The 23,470-nt window shown below is 39.3% G+C and overlaps 1 protein-coding gene across 1 annotated transcript; it reads left to right on the top strand.

Moving 5' to 3' along the window:
• The first annotated feature begins 541 nt into the window (after window positions 1-541).
• slc41a1 (solute carrier family 41 member 1) lies at window positions 542-23,418 on the top strand. Its single transcript, XM_066671893.1, has 11 exons — window positions 542-728; window positions 1,886-3,017; window positions 8,849-8,956; window positions 15,420-15,491; window positions 15,911-16,055; window positions 16,613-16,759; window positions 17,691-17,838; window positions 17,926-18,005; window positions 18,200-18,334; window positions 18,460-18,608; window positions 19,226-23,418. Exons 2-11 carry the CDS (start codon window positions 2,550-2,552, stop codon window positions 19,409-19,411), a joined length of 1,638 nt encoding a protein of 545 aa, XP_066527990.1. The 5' UTR covers window positions 542-728; window positions 1,886-2,549; the 3' UTR covers window positions 19,412-23,418.
• Window positions 23,419-23,470: the final 52 nt, after the last annotated feature.

Genomic DNA, 23,470 nt, shown 5'->3' on the forward strand with positions numbered 1-23,470 from the left:
CAGGGTGTGATACTGGACCCACTGTAACAGTGATCAGGATGAAGTGGTTACATAAGATGAACGAATAAATGAATTATTTATTTATATAAATTAATGATTTATTTGTGTATTTATTTATAATATGGTATAATGTCAATTTATTAAAGAAATAACTATTTATTTTTAAGCATGTCTCAGGAACAAGTATCTATAAATGTAAAAATATATTTGAAAATGTTAAATAAAGTAAAAGCGCCCTGTCTTCTTCTCTGTGATTGGCTAAGATCCCTTATGTTCAAACAGAGCCCGCCCAACTCTAGCGCAGAGGGGCGGGGTTTGCCTGAAAACTGGTGTAAATGCAACCTGCGCTTCACTTTACCGCCATCATCTGATTGGTCAGGTTGGTCCTGAGATTGAGCTGCCAGCCAATCGTAACACGAAAAGCCGGTCGTAGCGCAAGAAGGAGGGACACGACGCAAAGCGGGTGAGGGAATAAAATAAGGCACTTTATTGGTTTTTAACCCGCCTAGTCTTTTCCTCCGCTAGCTCGCGTGCGCGTGTGTGCTCGGAGCTCGGTGTGTGTGTGAGCCGCAGAGATGTGACCGAGAGCGGCGTGACACGCAACTTTAACCGCAGCGGGTTACTCATTAATCCAGCGAGGTAGAGAAGAGCATAAAGAGCCGCAAACCGGCCTCACGCTCTCCAGTCAGCACTGAGCACTTCAGCCGGGGAGCAGCGGGGTGTCGGAGGTAGGCGTTCACATTAAAATGAAGGGATTTTTTTTCTGTTCATTTCAGTTGGCGTTCTCCTCAGGTTTTCACTCTTTGTTTTATTATCGTTATTATTATTATTATTATTATTATTATTATCAACAGCTATTTTTCTTGTTTCATTGGTCTTTAAGGGTGTTCTGTGCTGAAGTGATTCCAGTCTTCAAGTTTGGGCACTCCTTGTTCAATTTTCATTTTCAAAATTAACACAGACAAACTTACGAACTTGTGTTTACCTTTTAATACAATATTACGTCTGTATATAATTTCTTACAGTGATATTTCGGGAAATACGACCGTTAAAATTGTGACAGAGAAAAGATATCAACATTTCTACCACATTTGACCATTTCTTTAATTATGTTTTTCTTTTTTAGTAAAATGTATTAAATACCAGTCATTATGTTATAACCTGTGGAGATATGTGCTCCCTGTAGTTATTTTTATTTGAGAAATTTCACTAAATGTCATTTGACTTGACCCGAGGTGCTCAACTTTTTTCTGAAGGCCTAATATTGGTCAATATTGAACTAATGTAAATGGAGATTATTGAGGAAAAACTGCACCAATACACCTATAATAACTTCATCCTGTTCTCTCTGCTGTTTTAAAGGGAATAAAGCTTAGCAGCAGCAGCAGCCTGTTTTAATTTACACCGTTCACTTCAGTGTTTGGGCTGTGTTTGATCAGACTACTAAGTAGGGATTTGGTTTCAGAGCTGGAGGTCATTTATACAAGTTGTTGTAACTGGAAAGTTTCCTTTCAGAAAAGCCAGTTATGTTTTCTATGAAGTATTTAGTGTTAGGTTGTAGCCTGGTGTTTTTCTGACCTCCTCCTGACTCTGAGATTATATTTGGGCTAAGTTTTGTGACCTGCAGATTTAGAAATAAATGAGGAAATGCAGTATGGTAATGTCAGCCCTTGACATATCAGTTACCAGTCTTCATAAATATTATCATATTTATTACTTACGGCTGGCGTATTTAGCTCAGAATTTCAGTTTTTGTGTTTTAATATACCTGAATATATATCTGAAACATTTATAACACATCTCCTACGCTTTACCTATGAACTATACATTTCATTTCTTTATGCACAGGGCCTATAAAGTTATCCTGTTTTATTTCCTCTGGCAGGTGAAAGCAGGACCTGTTGACCATATCGCGCACACATTTCTGAGGGGCTTGAAATAGTAGCCTGGCTCTGCAGACCTTTAAATACATCTCAGAAAGACGTTTGGTACCACGTGGTGTAAAGTGAGCCACAGGCCAGGCCAGGCTGACTGGGCAGAGAGCTGCTGGGGACCTTTCAGAGAAGACTTGACATGAATCAAGCCAAAAAAACTTCCTGAGACAGAGATCACTCCTGCAAATGAACTTTTGTAGAGTGGAGATCTCTTCTTGAGACATTACACTGTGCCTGCAGCGAGAAGAAACCAACTGCTTGGACTTGAACTGTCTACTAACCGTGTCGTCTAACATGCATCTCTCTTTCATTCGTTTGTCTTAAACTAAACGACTGCAGTGAATGGGGAACATAATTTGTATGCTGCCCAAGTTCAGGCAGGATCTTAAGCAAGCCCGGAGAGGGGTAATGCACCTGCCTCTTTTGCTCAACCTGTAGTTACAGAGAGTGCCAGGACAGGAGCTAGAAGGGGCCAGTAGCTGCGTCTATGGGATAGACCAACTGCAGAGATCTGTTAAGATCACTTTGGTCAGTGGGAAAGCTGTCAAAGCACTGTCCGGCCTATTATTTTTCTTCTGTTTTATTATTCTAAACTTTAAACTTCAAGGCTTCCGCATGGTACTCTGGTCGAAAGAGCAAGACAAACTGTCCACCGACATGTCCACCGGGACAGAAAGAATAGAGATGAAAAAGGAGGCAGTGCCACCGGCCTACCACCACTCCAACGGCTCTGTCCATCCGGTCATAATGCCCAGTGACACTGAGGAAAGGCAGCCCAGTGCTGGAGAGTATGAGCTCACAGAGGTGACCTCCTTCTCGGACCGGACAGAACAGGAAAGTGACCGGTCAGAAATGGTGGTCATTGACTGTCGGGCCAACGCCAAGGGACAGAGGGAAGAGGACGCTCTCTTGGAGAACGCCAGCCAAAGCAACGAAAGTGATGACACAAGTACGGACCAAAGCCCGGTGCCACCGGTTCCCCTGAAGGAGACGTCCTTCTCCATCGGACTGCAGGTCGTGTTCCCTTTCCTGCTGGCGGGGTTTGGAACAGTGGCCGCTGGCATGGTCCTCGACATGGTTCAAGTGAGTGACTTTTTTCACTATCCACTGATCCTGTATTTGTTTACAAATGCCCTGCTTGTTGTGTCATATCTTGTAACGCTGGAATAGGTCGGGTAATTTTTACAGCTTAACCCCCACTAAACAGAAAGTTCTTTGCAGATTTGAGTGATTACAGCAGAAAGAAAAGGAAAAATATATATTTGTGAACATATTAACACCAATGGACTGACAGTGATTTAGAAAGTGAGGGCAAAATTGTATTTTAGACATATTTTGAGGGATATTTTACTAGGAATGATTGATATCCATATCATCAGCAGATGGTAGGGACAAAAAAGTATTAATATTGGTGAGATATTCAGATTTGCCTGATATTCCTAATTAGTATTTGTAATATTTATGACACTGTCCAAAACAAAGCATTGAACAAATACAGATGCTGAAACATCTGGGGTTTCTTCATTTCCCTGAAACTATTGTTTTATAGAAATAAGGATTTTCTTTTTACATAATGCTAATTTAGCTTTGATCCCATTTTTATATACAATTAAAGTTTATGTATCTACATAACACAGATGAAAAATCAGATTCAACAAATCAACATTTACAGGTCCGTTGAGAGGTCTAGAAGGTTTTCCTCTTGCAAAACACAATAAGTTTACTCTGTATAAGGATTCATTAACTCTGTGTTTATTTTTATACCTATATGTACCATCCAGAAGGGAAAATCTTCCAATTTTTGTGGCTTGTGTGGCCTGACTTTTAGCTCACATATGGCTCTGTGTCAGGGGATATACGTATATTGGGTGTCGAGGTGTTTACATAACAGTTTGTGTCATACAAGCACTTAGAAAGTGCAGGTCCATGCAGAAGGATTCTTGGTGGCATGCTCCTGTCTGAAAAATGCTGTTCCAATGTGCCTAGATGTGGTTCATTGCAGTACATATCTGCTGGCATTCTGTAGAATATAGTACTTTCATCTGGAATGGCCGTATTGTTAGGTACCAGTTCATATAATTATTATTTATTTATGTGTTTTGAGGTTTCATTGAAAAACATCGCATTCTGTACTGTTTGTTTGCTAACAAATGACTCAGTAGAACTGTGCAGCATTGACAGCCTTAAAATGAAATGGTTTGATTATGTTTCAGCTGTTGTGCTTGTTTGCTGTCCACAGGCACAATAACATTCCTTTAGTTGTGTATACATTTTTCAAAGAGAAAAATGTTCTATGTGCGAGTTTCATTTTGACTGCATAAAAAGAACTGCCCAGTTCTGGATGACAAGTCGTATAGTTTCATGAGGTCAGCCCTCTGTGACTACAATGTTGAATAGAACTGGTTGCAGGAGGTGAAGATGAAGATTGATAAGGATGGCTCATGCTATGTGTAGTTTTTGATAGAAGCTGAAAGCTTTCCTGGACTTTCTGGAAATGCTCTGAGTAATCTCTGAGCGAGGAGCAATCAAGCACACCCCTGTATTTCTTTAAATAAATGCTTTTCTCTGAGCGAATACCTCAGACTTTATCTACACATGATTTCATATAGTTCATCCCTGACTTGAAGAGAGATACTGATTGATGAAAATTCTTGATGTGATATGAAATCAAATAGCCATCAGTATTTATTAAGGGTGGGGTAAAAAAAAAAGAATCCATTCTTAGATGTGTCATGTTTCATTTAGAATCCGTTCCCAAAAATAATTTCAAATGTAATATTCTTTAAATGTAAAATATACATGCCAAATTATAAGCTGATTATAAATTTGGATACTTTGGCATAGTCTTGGACTGGACGTGGAAAACTACATTCTCATGTGATCAGTGTTGGTGTTTATTATAAAAAGGCTCTAAATATAACACTACTTTAATTGACAAATGCAGGAAAAATGCTAAATATTTATTAAAATCCAGATGTATTCAGAATCATTTCAAATGAGATCAAAATATGAGGAGCATAGAGATTCCAGCAAATTAATATTTTTAATAATTTATCAGTTTTATTTATTAATATTATGTATTATAATTTGTTTTTTTTTTTTTTTAACTCCACCCTAAGAGAGTAATGTTACTCAGAATTGATTCAGAATTTCAACAGTAATGTAAATAAAGAAGCCAATTAACCGTGGCTCAGTATTTATTTTGGTTCATTGTGCTTTCTACGTTGTAGAAAAACCTGTGTGATGGGATAATGTTATGCTGGTATGTTTTCAAAGCTTCCAGTCTTAAATCATGATAAAGAACTTGTGCGTGGTGTTTTTTCTCTTCTCTCTTCCCTTCCTTGTACAAACAGTTGTCAGATCATAGGTTTCTACATTTTTAAGCTTGTTTGACAAGATGCCAATTCAGAACAAGTTAGTTCAGTACATAAAATAGAGCTGGTCATTAAATTTATAATCTGAAGTATACGCTGTGTAATGTCATGCTCCTTGACCTGGCCTACTGGCTGAGACAGGTGTAGCTTGATATAAGATGCACATATGGAATGTGAACTCAAATTTTCAGTCTTGTCGTTTCAAATCAGTGACACGGGCTGTAGTTCTAATTCTACCGGGGTATGATCCTGTAAACTGGTATTTCACTGAAAGTAGTTTTGAACTAGTCTTTTACACGCAATAATATGTTTAATGTCATAGAACAGAACACCATCTTTAAGCTTAAACATGTAATGTTTGGTCATAAACTGTCTGCAGGATATTTATAATTTATAAAGATTAAAATGGTTTCCTCATAGATGAACTGTCTTTGGGGAGTTTGTTTGTAAAGTGGCTTGGCAGTTTGGGCCACACAAATGCCAGCAAGGGCTGTTTGGGTCCGTCTGTGGGTCAGCTTATTTTTACCAGGAGGGAAACAGACTCGACATAAGGTCCTCACACAAGCCAGTCTTTCTGCACTCCCACAGGAAGCCATTTTGGGTCTACCACATCCAGGCTGACACTCCATTCTTACAGGAATCAGTGTAGACAAACAAACACAGGCAGCTGTCCCTTCTAGAAGGACGCTTGAAGACAAGCTGCTTCTTTCCATAGTCTGGAAACAATATTTTACTTTGGCCTGCTTTTTTAAAAAAAGGGGGCAGGGCTGTTATTGTCTATTTATACAGCAATATTGTATTGTAGTCCAAACCATAATGAAAGATTCTTTCTTTGACTTCCTGTGGAAGAAAAGCAGTCAGTAATCAGGAAGTGATGTTTGCTGCCTTTGGGTAGTGCATCAGCAGCTGAAAGAATGACACTGAATTCATTGACTCATTGACCATTAGTCATGATACATGTTTCTGTATTGATCAATCTTTATATTTATCACAATAAAGCAATTTGAGAGTTTTTAAAGGACATCCTTCTAAAAATATATATATATATGTAAATAATTTTGATTTCCCTCCACAAATAAAGATAAACTCACATCTAACAATTTTCTTGCCACAATAAAAGTAGTCTTTTAATAAAAGTAATTTATCTGTGTCTTGTGTCATGTTTTGGAGCATTATCAACCTGAGTGTTTAAAAAGCAAAAAGAGTGCGAAGGTGGGTACAAGTGTGGGTAAAAACCACCTTGTGCCGCAAACGGTACACTTTGCACAAAGAAAAAAACAAGCTCAATGCTCTGTTTCTCCCTTCACTCTTGTTCTGACAGGGGGTCATTACACCAAACATAATAAGCCCCAAACACAGAGAACAGGAGACTGTAACATTTCATTTATATATTTTTAATATATACACACAATCAGTTGAGTTTTTTAACAGATTATTGTTCTGTATTAATTCCTACATTAGCCTACATTCATTTACCCTAATAGCATGAGTATATGCACCTGACTGCATGATCAGGCTGCTTCTGCTGGCGGTGCTAACGGGGAATACAAACGAACAGAGTACAAAGTCCAGTATTAGTATATTACAATTTCTATTAGCTCCAGTCAGTATACATAATACAGTGTCCATATGGGACAGATCTTAGCCCCAACTTTTTAAATGAGTAGCTTTACGGTGCAACAAATTGAACTTTAGCCGCTTGGTTAATGACACATTTCACATGAGGTCTATACGTAGCAGTGTCACGGTTCTACACACGTGTCCCGAGTTCTGTTTTATGCCTGATGGTCAGCATTGCTGACCGTATGACTGCTAGCAGCACCACCACTGCTGGTGGTGCGTCACCGAATTCCTCACTGACCATATATGCTGAGCTTTAGAGTGTCTGCAATCTGAGCCTGCAGACCTGCATGCCTGCACTGCTGTCCATAGAGTTCACGGAAACTCTGGCCTTCTGGAGGCATTGGCCAGGGCCGCACTGTTCCCTGGAGACAACATCATATATCTCGGAAGCAGTGCAAGAGTAGAGGGGCTTTCAGTCCAAGAAAACAGAAGCCAAAGTGGCAGATGGCCAATTCTCAATTGATGTGGGACCTTTTTTTTCTTTTTCACAGTGGCCCCTGTACTGCCAAAGCCTTGGGATTATAAATAAAAAGGCATTAAAACACACCCAGTGGAAGCAGCCTATTGTAAAAACCCTTAACTAGCAATTTTCTCATGTTTTTAGAAGGATTTTTTAAAATTAATTACTATTATTTTTAAATTAATTTATTTGTACACTTGCGCATCTCATTTTAGTCCAGTTAGCTTAGCACATTTCTCTTGCCTTTGGTACTCTGACGAATCCTCTGCATTGATTTAGTTGTCGGGTGTCAGGCCTGTAATTGCAGTGTGCCAGTGAGACAGGCTCTAAAGATAAGCGCTTTCTCCATGTATTGATCCGCTCGGACTGCTGCTGCTGCAAAGCATCTCAAGTGCTGGAGCTGCTTGAAAAATAGCAAGCTGCCAGTTACCATAGTCATCAACTCTGTGTTTCATGAGGATAAAAGCTGGAAGAGGTTCAAATGGGAATAAAGATTGATGGCTCTGATTTTGCCTTTCTCAGATAAGGTTACCAAATTTAGTGTCACGAAAGAGCCGTCCTGTCCCTGGGCAAACGTTTAAGCTGGAATGTTTAGACCCTGGCAGTGCAGATCTTGCTGAAGGTGTGTTAATAAACTTTTAATGTCCTAAGTAATAGTAATTTAAAATAAATGTTATACCAGTACATTGAACCATGTTTATATGATGCTAAAACCAGCCAGCACGGTGTTGCTACAGGTAGCGTTGCTGTCATTCAGCTCCAGTGTCCTGGGGTTGTGGGTTTGAGACCCGTGCTGGGTGACTTTCTGGTGTCTGTGAGGATGTTGGTGTGTTCTCCCTGTGTCCCCGTGGGTTTCCTCCGGGTGCTCCGGCTTCCTCACACAGCCCAAAAACACACGTAGGTGGATTGACTACTCAAGTATCCATAGGTGTGAGAGTGTGAGTTGAATTTGTGAGTGGATGTCGCCCTGCGAAGGATTGCTGCCCCTCCAGGGTGTGTTCCCAACTTGGCTCTGGACCCACCACAACCTTGTGGAAAGGCTCTGAACTGGATAAGCGCTTACAGACAATGAATGAATGAATGTAAAACCTATTGCATAATTTACTATTAATAGTAAAAACATAAAATCATGTCTGATGATTCCAAACTTTGTGATTTCAAACAGTACTATAATTCACATTCATAATATAAAGTAAGTTCAGAAGGGGACTGTGATTTACAAACGTTTGAAATTACCTGGCACATTTGATATATATTTCTGTTAGAGCAAGATTAGTGTTCAGCAGATGAGTCATCAAATTACAACTATGAATCAATACCAAGGTAAACCAAGCTCAGGGAAAATCCATCACCGACTTGTACACTATGACCCCACCTTTCGGAGAAATGCTGTAGGTGTATTTGGTTTTGTGGCATGAGCTAAATGTCATAAATAAACTGCTTTTTTTCCCCTGCAGCATTGGAAGGTGTTCTCGGAGGTCAATGAGGTTTTCATCCTTGTGCCTGCTCTCCTGGGACTCAAGGGGAATCTGGAGATGACACTGGCCTCTAGACTTTCTACTGCAGTAAGTAACAGATATTCCTCTGGTTCAAAACAACCGACAACAAATCTCACTCTGACTGTACTGACAATGTCTTCAGAGGCCGATAGCCACAGAGTTGCCAGTGCTGAAGGAAGGATGTTCAGTGTCTTGTTTAGATGAATTAATAAACATTCTCTGACAAAAGAAGAAGAAACTTTGTTGAAGTGTGAGTCAGTACACACGAGGATGTAATAACACAACCATTTTATGACGGTGTATGTGGCCTTCTTACACATTCTTACATGCTGATGGCTTTAGCCTGAACTTTGGACAGCTTAATGGCATGTTTTAAGAGGCGTGCTTGGGTTTTACTTGTGTTACAGAAGTGACCTTCGAGAGTCTGTTTATGGGGAGGTGTCAGAGCCGTCCCTTATTTCTGGCTCAAAATGAAAACTGGTTTACTGAGATTGCAAGAGTGTTTTGAAACCTAATCCACTGACTCCATGTACATTTCACATTGATACATTTGGCAGACATATATTCAGCACAAATTACAGTTTAATCAAGTTTCAAATGTAGTCGTCTATTGCATAAAGCCTTAATGGACTTATTAGTAGAGTGTGTTGTGTTAATCCAGGCAGGTAATTGATCGCGTTTGTGGTGTAAACTGAACTGTGCTACATCAACAGCTATGTGTAGGAACTGTCAGACAACAAAAATGTGTATACAGTGAATAAAAACTAAAGGTAACAAAGAAATGCTAATACAGTAAATACTATAACACAGAATATTGATACACTAGGGACCAACATGCCACAAAAATATAGTAACCAGGAACTAATCAAAAATCAAAATCTATTATTTATCAAGTATTTTTAAGCATAAATAAAATGTCCCCCCCAAAACGGTCCCTTAAATATGATATACAGTGGAACCTCTACTTACGAACTTGATCTGTTCCGTGGCCCGGTTCGTAAGTGGAAAAGTTTGTTTCTCGAGTCAATTTTCCCCATTTCAAATAATGGAAAAGCAATTAATGCTTCACCCTTTTTGCACTGATATATGTTTACAACACAAAAAAATACATGTATCATTACTAAAAATAAAAAAAGAAATACAGTGTTAACAGTAATAAATAAGAAATAAAGTTTTAAGTGGTTACACATCGCTACCTTGAAGACGTGACGACTGGCTGGAGGAGTAACACAGGCACTGGCTGTATGACGGGAGGTGGGAGGTGGGTGGAATAACGGAGAGTAGGCGGTGAATGTGGGGAGACGAAGCGTAGATACGGCTTAACTTAGCACGAATTTCTATGTCTGCTATTTACACTAATGCTAAATTGCTAAAACAACAATTTGCTAATCTTAAAAGCTCACTCAAGTCTGGGCGCTGGGAGACTCGCCGATTGGGGTCAGTGGCCATTTCCAGCCTCCGGCTCGGGTTTGTTTCTAGAGTCATGGTTCGTTGGTGGAGGCAAAAAATATTCAAATGCCCGGTTTGTATCTTGGAAAGTTTGTTAGTATAGGCGTTCGTTAGTAGAGGTTCCACTGTATATTTTTAAATAATTAGTTTATGTAAATATATCATCATTTGGAAGTGATTGTTCTAGTATAAAGATCTAATAATAAAAGGAATGCTAGCAGTGTGTGAACTCCCGGTAACCCACAGTAAACAGACTGGTTTATCAGTAACTAAAACTGTAGTTGTAGAAATGTGGAGCAGAAAGGTAGAATTTAGGCCAGAGGAGAAGTTGCTGTGGTAAATCGTATATGAGGTAAAAACTTGAACCATTTTAATCTTATGAAGCACACATTTGTAGCACTCGCCCTAGATATGCTTGGTGCTTGTTCCAAATAGCTCGACTAGACATGCATGCAGACCTGGACTTCTGGTGTCTGAGGCAAAAGCAGACATTCCTCTGGGCTGTGGTCCTCAGTGTTGTCACCACAAGACTACACATATAACCTTAACACGCCTTCATAGCAGCCCACGCACACTTCATAAATTCTAGAGTAGACGCTGTATCCTGTTGGTATGGTAGACGTTTGTGGCTAAGTTAGTAATGAATAAAGTGTTTTTTGTCTGTGGCTGAGGTCAACACTAAAATTAGCAGAGGCAAATGACTAAGTGGCTGTAACACCTAGCTTTATTAGGAGCACAGATAGGTTTCACAATAACAGTTTTCAAGAACAGGTGCCAGAAATCAGAAGTTGTGTGGATGTTTACATTTGTCTAACTATGAACAACAGTTATGAAAAAATGCTATATTCAAGGTAAAAGCTAGAACATGGATAAAAGGATGTAATATCAACAAGCAAGAAGAAAGGAGAAAGGAAGAAATGTTTTAAATTATTGTTTTCGTAAAAGGAGGGAACGTAATTGTAGATGGAACATGGATAGACAGGTCAGTTCACCAAACAGTGGAAAAATATGGTCCTGTTTCTATATTTAGCTTTTCATCCACTAAGACTTCGTCTGTATCAGATGAAGGCACACACTATATTCAGATGTCACCTACAGAATATTTCATAGTGACAGTCTGTGCTGCTGCGATGTCAAAACATAATTTGTGTTTGTCCTTAGCTTATTCCGTTCTGACCCGCTTGTATACTTCATAGGTCTAAGCTCATATCTGGCCTGTGAGGTCCCATGGAATCTTTAATCAAGTATTGAACTAAACAAGGACTGATTTTTCATTGTTGAAACTGAAGTTTCTATCAAGCCACAAACTGTGGAAAAAAAACATCCAGTCAGTCAAGTCTGTTTTTGTGCTGCTACTTATAGTGCTTTATATCTTAATTAGAGTTTCTCCAATAACAGCGCTGCAGCTGCATTTGTTTGAAAGCCCAAAAAGTACACACACACACACACACACACATACACACACACAAGAAGCTCAGAGAAATAAGAACAATGATTATATGGCAAAACTGGCTAAAAGCTAGATCTTGTGGCTCATTCTTATTTAAAAGCATACAAAACCTGTGAATCTGAACAGTGCTGTTTGGACAGAGGAGAATGGTGCTGTGTTGTTGGGTAACTTGTGTCTAGAACCCACTGCTAATTACCAGTAGATTAAGAGCATGGTACATTTGTAATTCTCTTACAATTTAATAAATAAATAAATAAATAAATAAATAAATAAATAGCAAGCTAATCCCATTGTCACTTGAGCTTAAATTCACTAGAACATTTTTTTCAGTTTCTCTTCTTGGAATAGAGCCCGTTGTTGAGTTAGTGGGGAATGCTGCTTCACCTGCTCTGCCTTTTCACTTGGAAAATACACAAAATTTTGTGTGAAAAATTTCCAGTAGCTAATTTACGAGGTCTTAGCGGCTGTGATTGAAATTTCCACATTTGTCATAACTCTCATGATCTAATATTTGAGAAGGAAATTGTACTTTTCCCTCATGAGAAAGTATATGTTTCTATCAGAACATTGAGGATAGTTTGCCTCGCCTTGTACCAAAGTTTTGACAGTTCTCTCCTATTACACATTAATTCGTTACCCCACTCCAGAATTCTCCAGATATATTTAGCTACTCATGACTCAGGGTGGCTCTTATCTTATTATCGTACTTAGCCTATCTATTATCCTTGATCTGTTTAACCTCCCCACTCACTGGTGTATTATTCATCCTCCTAGCTTAATAACTCTGAATTTTGAAATCATATTGTGACATTGTATTTTTCAGTTTTTAATGTGTCCATCCTTTGTTTTTAATAAATCTTCCACTCTTTTATTTAATCCGACTTGCTTGCCCTTTTAAATACACTTACAGGAATATATATTACCTGCTTTCTTCTCTCGTTAATGACTTTTTTAACAGCTCTGCCCAGCGCTGAGTTTACTTACAGTGGAAAGATGGATAGAAACAGTGGTGTATTTTTTTCAGATCTGAATGGAAAGTTAAGTTAAACTTCCCCTGTCTCTAAAAAAATGAAAGCTTTTAGTAATAATCTGATGGTGGCAGTCATGGTGGTCTTCTGAGTCGTGCACAGTTGGTAGGGGTTGCATTTTCTGTAAAGCTATGCAGCTGTATCGCCACCCTCAGATCAATATATTTTTACTCTCTATCCTTGACCCCACATGTTTTTATCTAAGCAGCAGTTGGTGCCAAACGGGGCTAAAGGCTGCAGACTACCGTGGCGGGACCTCTGTCAATTCAGGGGTTATCGCTGCTGTATGCGGGGGTTTGTGCCAGCCCCCCCCCCCCCCCCCCAACTCTGGCTAACACACAGTGACCTGCCCCACAGTTTTATCTCAGCCGGCTGGCTCGTCTTTTATCAGCTGCCGTCGGCTGTTTACTTCAGATCACTGCTAGCTACAGTAGCGCCTGTGCACTAGCTGCATTTTTCCCTTCATGCTGTGCGTAAGCTCTTGGCGGAAGAGGCGCTGTGACTGTTGAAGTGGGGTCACCCCTGTGTGCAGTATGCTGCTGGCACAAGCTCAAAACCTTCCTTCCTCCTGAGCCCTGGGCCCCTGCTCACGCACATACACATGTACAAGGAGCCTCACACATACACACAAGCCATTTCCCCCCTCAAAATGGCCTCTCCCACATTACTTTTCTTTTGTCCAGCTGCCAGAGACATTTGTCATATAGCAGTGTTGCTAATATTCTGTCATTGTAACTTGGCTCCGAATAGTCGTGCGAAGAAAAAAGAGGCAGCTCGCTGTTTCATTGGCGTCCCACTGTGACCAATCAAGAGAAAAGAACGAAGAGCTCATTAAGTCCAACTTTACTTACTGCAGCAAGCTAAGGCTGAACTGCAATGATCTGATTCACTGAGACGTTCTCCTACAAACCTCAAAATATGTAATTTGTTTTTGTCTTCTCGCTGTGGCAAAGCGAAGGGCTTTGCAGGAAGTGCAGAAGTACTACTACTCCTTTGAAAGATAATGAAAGACTGCACAGTGAGCTGGGCTCAATGGCTGAGAGAGGCCGCTGTGCTCTCTGGCTTGCTGTCAGCTCTTGGGAAATGTATTCTTCCCTCGTCCTGAGGCTATTGTCCTCCCTCTCCAGTTTGGCGAAAAAGCTGTGGTTCCACTATACTTCTGTGAGAGGCCACTGGCCGGTGTAAAGTACTCCTGCTTTAGGTTTTCAACACTTAACTACAGACTGAAGTTTAGCATATGTTTAAGGTGTCTGTACTTCTTGTAAGGGGGAAGCTTACCAACTTCATAGAATGACCAGAATAGTAAAAGAGAATAGAAAATATGTCCAAATATAAATATAATACAGTGTAATTATTGTTGGGCTTCACATTGAGATCAGAGTCATATATCAGCAATTGACAGATTTAGAAGCTCATTATTCACCTGAAGAGCAGAATGTATTGGTGTCTAGAAATAAAGTTTCTCTCTATGATATGAATTTATAAAATAGACGGTGCACGGTAAATGCACTGTATTCACATGAAAAGTAAAATATCACCCTCACATTCCTGTGTGTCCATTCCCAGTTACCAAAATTATAAAATTATCTGGAAATCTTCTAAGCAAAATATTTGCTGATGACTTTATCTACAGCTAATGATTATATTTGGGAATATATTTATATATTGTGCACAATATTAATAGTAATATAATGTAAAGGACAATATAATTTCATTCCAACACTGAAACGGTCCTGTATGTGTACATTACTGTCACCAAAGTTACAAACAGTGTTAATGTACCTTTTTAATGGTGCAACAGTGGTGTTAAAGTCCAGTTGTATTCCCTAAAGGTACATTGCATTCTCTTCTCTTGACGTAGAGTTGAAAATTTATAACCTTTCACTATAGAACTGTGTAAAATAAAACATAATAAAAGCCCTATTATGTAAACTATTATAGAATGTGGTTCAATTACGTTTCCTAACTAAGGGTACTGAATATGTACCCTTGAAGTTACCACCACAGACAATTATATTGTTCTGCGCCATATGGAATTATTTGACTAATAATTTTCCTTGTTGTGAGCCCCCCATAGAGTTGGATCCACTTGACATCCACTTAGCATCTTTAGTCTTCAGTGTGAGAGATGAGATAAGTGGGATCGGTCAGCCAGTGAAAAATGAGATGCATGTGTTCAGAGGCTCAAACCCGCTTTTGTCCCAAGAACTGACCGCTGTTTGTTCCAGCAAAGCCTTGGGATGATGGCACCCACAAGACTAGATACACTCATTGTCAGAACCTTAGGTAGATATTCAGCTCATGGCATATAAAGCAGATGTGTCAAGCTGGTTAACAACAGGATCCGCAATTCTGGATCTTCAATTGATCTGAGATCAGTGTGTGCTTACCGTTAATTACGTAAGGAATAGATAATGGGAGGGCATTGGTAAGGAATGGCCAGTACATTTTGTCCTTTTGCTGCCTCGGAGGAAAACGTTCTGTAGTTATTCTATATAATGTCAGCATCCTTAAACCCGTTTGCTGCTCTCTCTCTCTCTCTCTCTCTCACTCTCTCACTCTCTCTCACTCACTCACTCACTCTCTCACTCTCCCACTCCAGGCCAATATTGGACAGATGGACACTGCAAAGGAGATGTGGAAAATGATCATGGGAAACCTTGCACTGATTCAGGTATGAGAACCTCGAAAAAAATGGAGATCCTGATTATATAACATGTACTGCTGTTAGCTTAATTGTATTAACAAGCCTGCGTTCCATAGCTCCTTACCAGCTAGAGGCAAAGCAAATTTCAGATTATGTAATGTTTGAACAACCTTCATTTTCCTGGACATACTCCAAAAATCCAATTTGTGCAACTTTGTGAAATTTTAACAACACAGTCAGACGTACGGGGAAAGATTGTCAATTTTTTTTATTTTTACAAAGTCACACGTGGCTGAGTTTTAGCTGAAAGAATGATATTTAAGTCAATAGGGCATTCAGTAGCAGGTTTGAGGTGTCACTGTGCAAATTTGATCTGGAAGTTTAGTAGATCTTTGATCAAAGGAAAGGTCCGTGAGTTCATGGTTACACTGCTGTTCATATCTCAGGTTCAGGCCACTGTGGTTGGCTTCCTGGCATCTATTGCTGCAGTCATTTTTGGCTGGATTCCAGGAGGCAATTTCAAGATCGGCCATGCAGTTCTGCTCTGCGCCAGCAGCGTAGCCACAGCCTTCATAGCCTCCTTGCTGCTAGGTGAGAATCCTGGTTTTGTTGCTTTAAACAGAACACTTCCAATATATGTCTAATTAAATTTAACATGGGCTACACAAGGTACATGTTTGTGCATGCATTTATTTATTCTTTAAAATATGTATTTTTGTTATATGCCGCTTATGTACTGTAAGTTAATATCAGCACAACACTGCATGGGAATTGAGGGGTATATAAAATATGCCAACACTTAATGTTAGACATGTTGGAAAGTAGTTCCATTCTACAAGAAGGAGATATGGTGATTGAGTGTCCCATTTCTTTCCATGTAGTGCCCATTGTTTAAGCTGATATGGAGTTGTATGGAATTTCATTCCAAAGATAAGATTTGTTCCCAATCCCAGTAACAGGGAAACTGCATGCCTAAGCGCCATTCCGACACTAGAGTGGAAATACGCTATAAATAATCACCCCAAACAGGAGATATCAAAAGCCTCAAACGGCCTTGCTCTCATTATGTGTAAGTGACACAACCTCCTGTGTTAGTTTTAACATCTCAACACCTTCACAGCCAGTCTCTCCTTCTCTGCTACAAACAGGGCTTATCATGATCGGGGTGATCATCGCATCTAGGAAAGTTGGCATAAACCCAGACAACGTGGCTACCCCCATTGCTGCCAGCCTTGGAGACTTGATTACCCTGGCCCTGCTGGCTGGCATCAGCACAGGACTGTACCGGGAGCTGGGTGAGTGAAGCCTTCTTGAGCATTCTGCTTGTTAAGCAGTTTGTAGGTGGTGTGTTCAGTGGTTTAGACATTTGTAAATGTTTGATATATAAGGAAACGGATGTGGTTCAGTGATTTTATTCTGAGCTTTCAGTAAGTCATTTATAACATGTTACAGAGAAATGTTGCTAAACTACATTGCTTGAGGTCAGGTAACAGCCAGTTGTATGACTGTCTTTTCTGGAATATATTAAAATACATGTCTTTTGTTTCCATTTTTTTTTAACCCAAGCATTACTTTCAAAGTTTGCAAGCACCATCAATTGATTATGCACTGAAATTGTGTTTTACCCATGTTCAATCAGTCTTTTTAATTATTAAACCAAATAAATAAAAATAACTCAATAATAGCATAATTTTTCTGTGACATTGGGCAAAATGCACCAACTTAAAAATGCCTAAATATGATTAAATTCATTATTAGTCTTATAATAGTGTCTGTGGCAACACTTTTGTTTGTAATATGTGGTGAGGTGCCTCCGTTATGTGATACCATAGTTTTGAGTAAGCACATGGAAAGAGTAATTACATGTTTGTTTGGTTTCTTTCCCAAGTAATTAAAACCCTGATGAGTATGAATTGTCTTGTGGTAAACAGAAGGCCTCCTAAGAGGTGAACCGGGTCTTGTTGCCCAGTGTGGGCTGACTGATGTTTAAATCCAAGAATGTGGGTGCTAAATTACACCCAGAAGAATGTTCACCAGAATAACTTGATTCCTAAGTCTGTTTCTGCCAAACAGGTTTCGTAACTCTGTGATTTGAGGTTGTAATTTAAAATGTTATGTTAGTTTACCAGGTGCTGATTTTCCTGTACATAAATGGAAGAGAGTTGCTTGGGGTTTAACTTCGTATCTGATTATTTTTATTTTTTTTTTTTTCTTTATATTTGACAGATTCTAATGATTATGCCAACCCACTGGTATGTGTCTTTTTCATCGCCTTGACACCTGTCTGGATCCTGATCGCTCGACGAATCCCGTCAACCCGAGAAGTTCTTTACTCTGGTTGGGAGCCTGTCATCATCGCTATGGCGATCAGCAGGTACAATACAAAAGCATCTTCAAGTTTCTCCAACTGTTACTACTCTCTGAAATGTTTGTAAGTCCAATTTATCATTTCCATCTGCAGTGTTGGAGGACTCATTTTGGATAAGACTGTGACCGATCCTAACTTTGCTGGAATGGCAGTTTTCACTCCTGTCATTAATGGTGAGTCTTAATTGCATTAATCCATTCATGTCTATGGTGAGATTGTGTATCTAGTGCTGCTGTAAAAGAAGACACTGTCACACTGACAGGATTTGGATTGATGGCAACCACAAAGAGAAAGCATATGAAGGAATCATAATTGTCATAGTGTCACACTTTAAAGACTTTGAGACCATTTTTGTTTTCTGCTGTAGGCGTGGCCGGTAATCTGGTGGCAGTGCAGGCCAGTCGCATCTCCACGTATCTGCACATGAACGGCCTTCCCATTGCAGAGCCCAACCCTTCCCCTGAGAAATGCCCCACACCCTGCAGCACATTCTTCGGCTCAGGTAAATCGGTCAAAATTCATGAGTAAAGAGATCAGATGTGTGTACGGTTTTAAGAGATATATTTCACTGAAAGCACTGTGGCTGGTATATATCTGACAGCCTGGATTTTCTCCCTTATTCTACAGGTGTGAATTCACGTTCAGCGCGTGTGCTCTTTCTTCTGGTGGCACCTGGTCACCTAGTTTTCCTGTACACCATTAACTCCATGAGGGGTGGACACACCACACTTACTTACGTCTTCATTGCCTTCTACTTAGCTGCCGCATTACTCCAGGTAATTGTGTAACTTTTGTTTAAAGCACCTGAAGCAGTATTAAGAGTTAATGGTAAGTTTTTGTTGAAATGAAGTAGTAGATGTTCTTGTTCATATTGTTCAAATGTAAGATTAGCTTGACAGTAAAAACATAAATAAAATACATGGTGCTTTGTAGCTTGACATTTCAAAGAGAGGGAGTGATAAAGGTAAGAGTAATGCTGCTATTTACAAAATCTAAAAAAGTGCAGTCATGTGCTTGGTTTCAGCAGCCGAATCTCTACTGTAGGCTGTTTGTTGACTACCTCCAGAAGGCTGTGTTGGATTCTATGATTATGCTGTAAGGGTGAAGGGAAGGATAGCAGGCCTAGTATAAAATATGGTTGTATATATTGCTCAAAAACTATATTATATACTTTATAAATTTCAAGAATTTCCAAACCAGATTCTGAGGACAGAAATATAGCTTATGAACAAGGTTACAGCAGGAATTTTTAAATCGAAGCCTGTGGTACTTTCCTAAATGAGATCAGTTCATTCTCCATTATTGCCTGCTCTAAAATGCCTGTTGTCCAAGAATGTGGTTGAAAAATTAAACCCAGCAAATCTTCACCAATATTTTTCATTTTGCTCTTCAGGTGATGATCCTGCTCTATCTGGCTGACTGGATGGTGCAGTGGATGTGGAAGCGAGGGATGGACCCTGACAACTTCTCCATCCCCTACCTGACCGCCCTGGGTGACCTGCTGGGGACTGGCTTCCTGGCTCTATGCTTCCACATCCTGTGGCTGATTGGAGACAGAGACACAGACGTAGGCGACTGAACCTTTCCCCAATCAGCTCTGGACCTTGTGCCTCCTCTCTCCAAACAAGACGAGTTTTATTTATAATACCATGTAGAGTAACGCACCTACATTATTACGGCTACAATAGCCACTATGATTATAATGATGACTTATAATACTATTGCTATAGTATTGGTATGTAATGATTATTACATTATTGCTTATCTTCTTGTGGGAGAACAGGAATCCTCATTATTTTTCAATGGGGATGTTCAGCCCCCTTTTGTTGTCAGTCATGTTGCAGCAATGAAAGAAAAAAAAAGTTTGACTTGAAATTTTCACAAGCAGCAAAAAAGCAGACGCAAAATGCTCAATCACCAAGTGCTCTAGTGATACAAATGAGAAACAAAAAGCTCTTATTCAAGGACACGTGGCCGAACTTAACTCAAGTTTGGGTGTTTTTTAACGGAATTTTCGAACGACAGCAAAATGACCTGAATGCACTTAGATAATGTCTATTGTGCCAGAGGTGTGTAATTCCTCATTCATCTGTTTAAAAAGAAGAGAAACTGGAAGGATTTCAGAGTCCCTTGGCAGGGTGTGGCAGGTTAGTGACGAGCAAACCAAAACAAGCCAAGAAAAGTCCATGCAGGTCGTTGCAGTCTTAACTCCTAATGCTGGATCTGTACACGGAGGTTTATCAGAAGGATATGGAAGAATGATCCAGTAATGGTGATGCCTGTTGCTTTTCAAGAGTAAATTGCAGGACAGGTGCTGAGCTTCTTCTCCAGGATTAGAGAGATGGCGAGAGAGACGACAACTTGCTGTGCTTCATTGTTTTTCACTTAAATCCGTTAGGATTGTGCACTGTGCTAAATGGGATTTATTTTTTTGTTTTGTTTTTTAGATGTTTACTTTGTACACTTAAAAGATAAGCATTTTTTGTCTGATTTACATATTTAGTGTTCAGCTGCGTTTACACTAGCTTCATCTAATCCACGGTTGTCGAGGCCAGAAAGATTGCAAGGAGTTGTTGGGCCATTATTGTGATCTTTGCTCCTTTGTGGCCATAAACCACTTCCATGAATTGAGTAGTTGGGTCAAAATAACGAGAAGAACACTTGTTCCTGTACTGTACGCATAGCGAAACAAGGGCACGAATTAACTAGCTTTTTTATTGAAGACAGGCTGTTGAGCTATTAAAGTATTGGTTTGTTTTCAAATATAGGCCACTATTTTATCCAGTATGTTACCGCGAGGGTTTTTAAATCGCTCCTGAGCATGTAAGTCAGATCATATTTATTTATCAAGTTCCAAATAACTGCACAGAAGCTTAACGTCAAAAAGGGCTGTGATTGATGTTAGTGAACACTGCACCATTGCATGGAAAACGCTTTCTTAAAAATGCTTCTGCTTTAAACGGCTTTATGTCGTCTAATCGTTACACTCATGTGATTTGGTGTCATAAACGACTGGAATGAAGGCTTATTCTTTAGTGCTTTTGAGCACTATGAAACAAATATCTTGCAAGAAAAATCTATGTCATATAAACTTGAAATTGCTAATGGAATGAGAGGAAAAAAATGGTTTTTGGGTGGAGGAAAAACAAAAAAAAAAATGTATACTTACCTCGGTACTAGGCTTTAGAAGAAGTAAGTCTTTTAACTCGTTATAATCACTGGTAAATACATGTTAATGCACACAATGTGAGTCATATATGACTTATAATTGAATGGCTGTATGTCCATGGTGTTCCACCTTAGGATGCTGTAGGAGGTCTGTCTGTCTTTTATGTTCTACAATGGGGCCAGCAAAATGGACTGTGCAGGGCACATAACATTTAAAAAAAAAAAAAAAAAAACATGCAAACTTCCCGTGTTTCCTTCACTATGTTCCCCCCACGAGCCAAGCTTGGGATCTTTTTGTTTATTTTGTCTCCTATATCGATTCGTACTCTCTCTGCTCCCCTCGTTACCACGATGTCCGAACAGTCCTCTGTGCTAAACGTACTGTAAAACCACAAGAGGTCACTCTACTGAAAAGAGCTCCCAGTGTGTACTAACTTGTGTATGTGTATTACAGGCAGGTGCGCAATACGCATCATTATAACATGCCACAACGATGCATTCAACCATCCTGAACTTGTCTTACTGTGCAACTTGTGCAGCTTTTGCATCTTAAAATGCAGGCTGCGCCGCCATCGTCCCGTTACAGCCCTTCGGTTGTGAATACTTTTTCAGGGGATGGGATACTCTGTTTATTTATTTCTAGAGATGCATACAAAGCAAATTGTATATAATATATTTATTCTATAAATATGCTGAAGTTGTTTATTTTCATTTTATTCAGTGTTTCATTTTCACGTTGCTTTTTTTTTCTTCATTGGGCCAGTAAAGATATTTACTGTAAAAAAAAAAAAAAATTTCTCTCCAAATTAACAAACATATCAGATGTTGGTGCCTAATATCCTACAAAACCTCATACTCAAGCTGGTTCAGTAGTGCACTGAACATAGTATGCCTTAACAACAGCATGGCTCAACACCGAGTAGCTATTTGTATCCTATTTTGTCTTTTGTTTTTATTCAGCAAGTTGTTCTTAATATATTGATTCAATTTACACGTCCGATTTAAAAAAACAAACAACAACAAAAAAAAAAATACAGCAGAGGAGGTTGAGAATCATCTGTTCCTGGTCAGGGATAGGAGAGCAGAAATGACAGGGGTTAATCATTGCCAAAACAAGGCCCTTAACAATATCCAGTCTCACATCATTGTGTCCTTAACACAACAGTTCAGCACAGAATCAAAAATACTCCAAATGCAGCTGATCAGCCAAGACATGTTTGGTGGCCAGAGGAGCTAAAAGATTAATGTGGCTAATGAGTAAAGTGCATGCTATATCTGTGTATCAATAAGAGCAGAATGCTTAACTAGACCCTCACAGACCATGTCAAGTTATGAGCCATTTTACAGAAAAGAGATTTTTATCCATTTTCTAAACTGAGATTTGTTATAGTATATTCAAATAAAAAATGCCCATTTTTGCATTTCCAAAATCAGCACGTTTACACAAAACTATAAATGCAGAAGCCATAAGGAGTGTTTCGGCCCACTTTTTTTGAGCATTTACTGTTTAAAAAACTATAAAAAATGCATTAGTAAAAACACGCTATGTAATGTTAATGAATAATTATTCTAGGAAAAGATGGTTTAAATTTAATTTTAAATTATTTTTTGTAATTTTATTGATAGATTCATTAATTTTTGGTGCAGAAACCCACAAACATTAAAAGCAGACAAATATTTTAATATAATAGAAGTTTTATAATAAAAATGGCACATTTAAGCACTCGCAGACTGACCTGCTCATGGCCTGTCTCTAACACTGGAGGCCGTGCTATAATTTTGCTGCGAAGCTGCAAACCAAAGTGGCACACATCCCAATATTCCTACTGCTCCCACCATGTCCTGACTGATTGAAACCATTAAGAGAGAAACTTTGTATCCATTGGATTTTCCCCCCTGCATTGTCACATAAATATTTTAATAACTGACACTTTCCCAGGGCAAAAAAAAATACTTCAGTGGGGCTCAGAAACTCTGAAAGGCCAAGCTTAGGAGTAGACCAGGCCCTCCAGGTCATCCCAGAAATCTGTGTGTATAAAATTTCCCAATGTGGTTATAAGGTGTTCTGGTGATCTGACATCTGTCACTGAAGCCTGACTCATTTATAAATGAATAATCCATTATTTTTTTCCTGTTTTACTGCTTCCTTCTACCCTCCACCTGCTCCACTCTGCTGCTAAAGAGGGGACTCAACAGAGGTACTTATAAAATCGCTGGAAATAAAGGAATATATTATTTCGTATCACTTCTCTGTGGCTGCATTTTCTTTGATCTGCTCTAATTCACAGTCCAGGAAGCCTTGAAGGAAAGCTACCCCAGGTTAATTGAAAACACATGATTTTCTTAACTTGTTCTTAAGATGCAAGGTGGAAATGGAGCAGCTCCAGGAGGTGATGCACCTCATCCCACCACATAATACTTGGTTTGTGTTACGTTGGCTATGTTAGAGATTGATCAGGAGAGAGTGCTA

This window comes from Hoplias malabaricus, chromosome 5, assembly GCF_029633855.1.
Source record: "Hoplias malabaricus isolate fHopMal1 chromosome 5, fHopMal1.hap1, whole genome shotgun sequence".
In the NCBI taxonomy this organism is placed as follows: Eukaryota; Metazoa; Chordata; class Actinopteri; order Characiformes; family Erythrinidae; genus Hoplias; species Hoplias malabaricus.

Excerpts from the sequence above, each read along its gene's own strand:
- slc41a1 (XM_066671893.1), top strand. The coding sequence starts at position 2,550 with ATGGTACTCTGGTCGAAAGAGCAAGACAAACTGTCCACCGACATGTCC. Across the intron at positions 15,492-15,910 it reads GAAACCTTGCACTGATTCAG|GTTCAGGCCACTGTGGTTGG; the intron begins GTATGAGAACCT and ends TTCATATCTCAG. Across the intron at positions 17,839-17,925 it reads ATCGCTATGGCGATCAGCAG|TGTTGGAGGACTCATTTTGG; the intron begins GTACAATACAAA and ends TTCCATCTGCAG.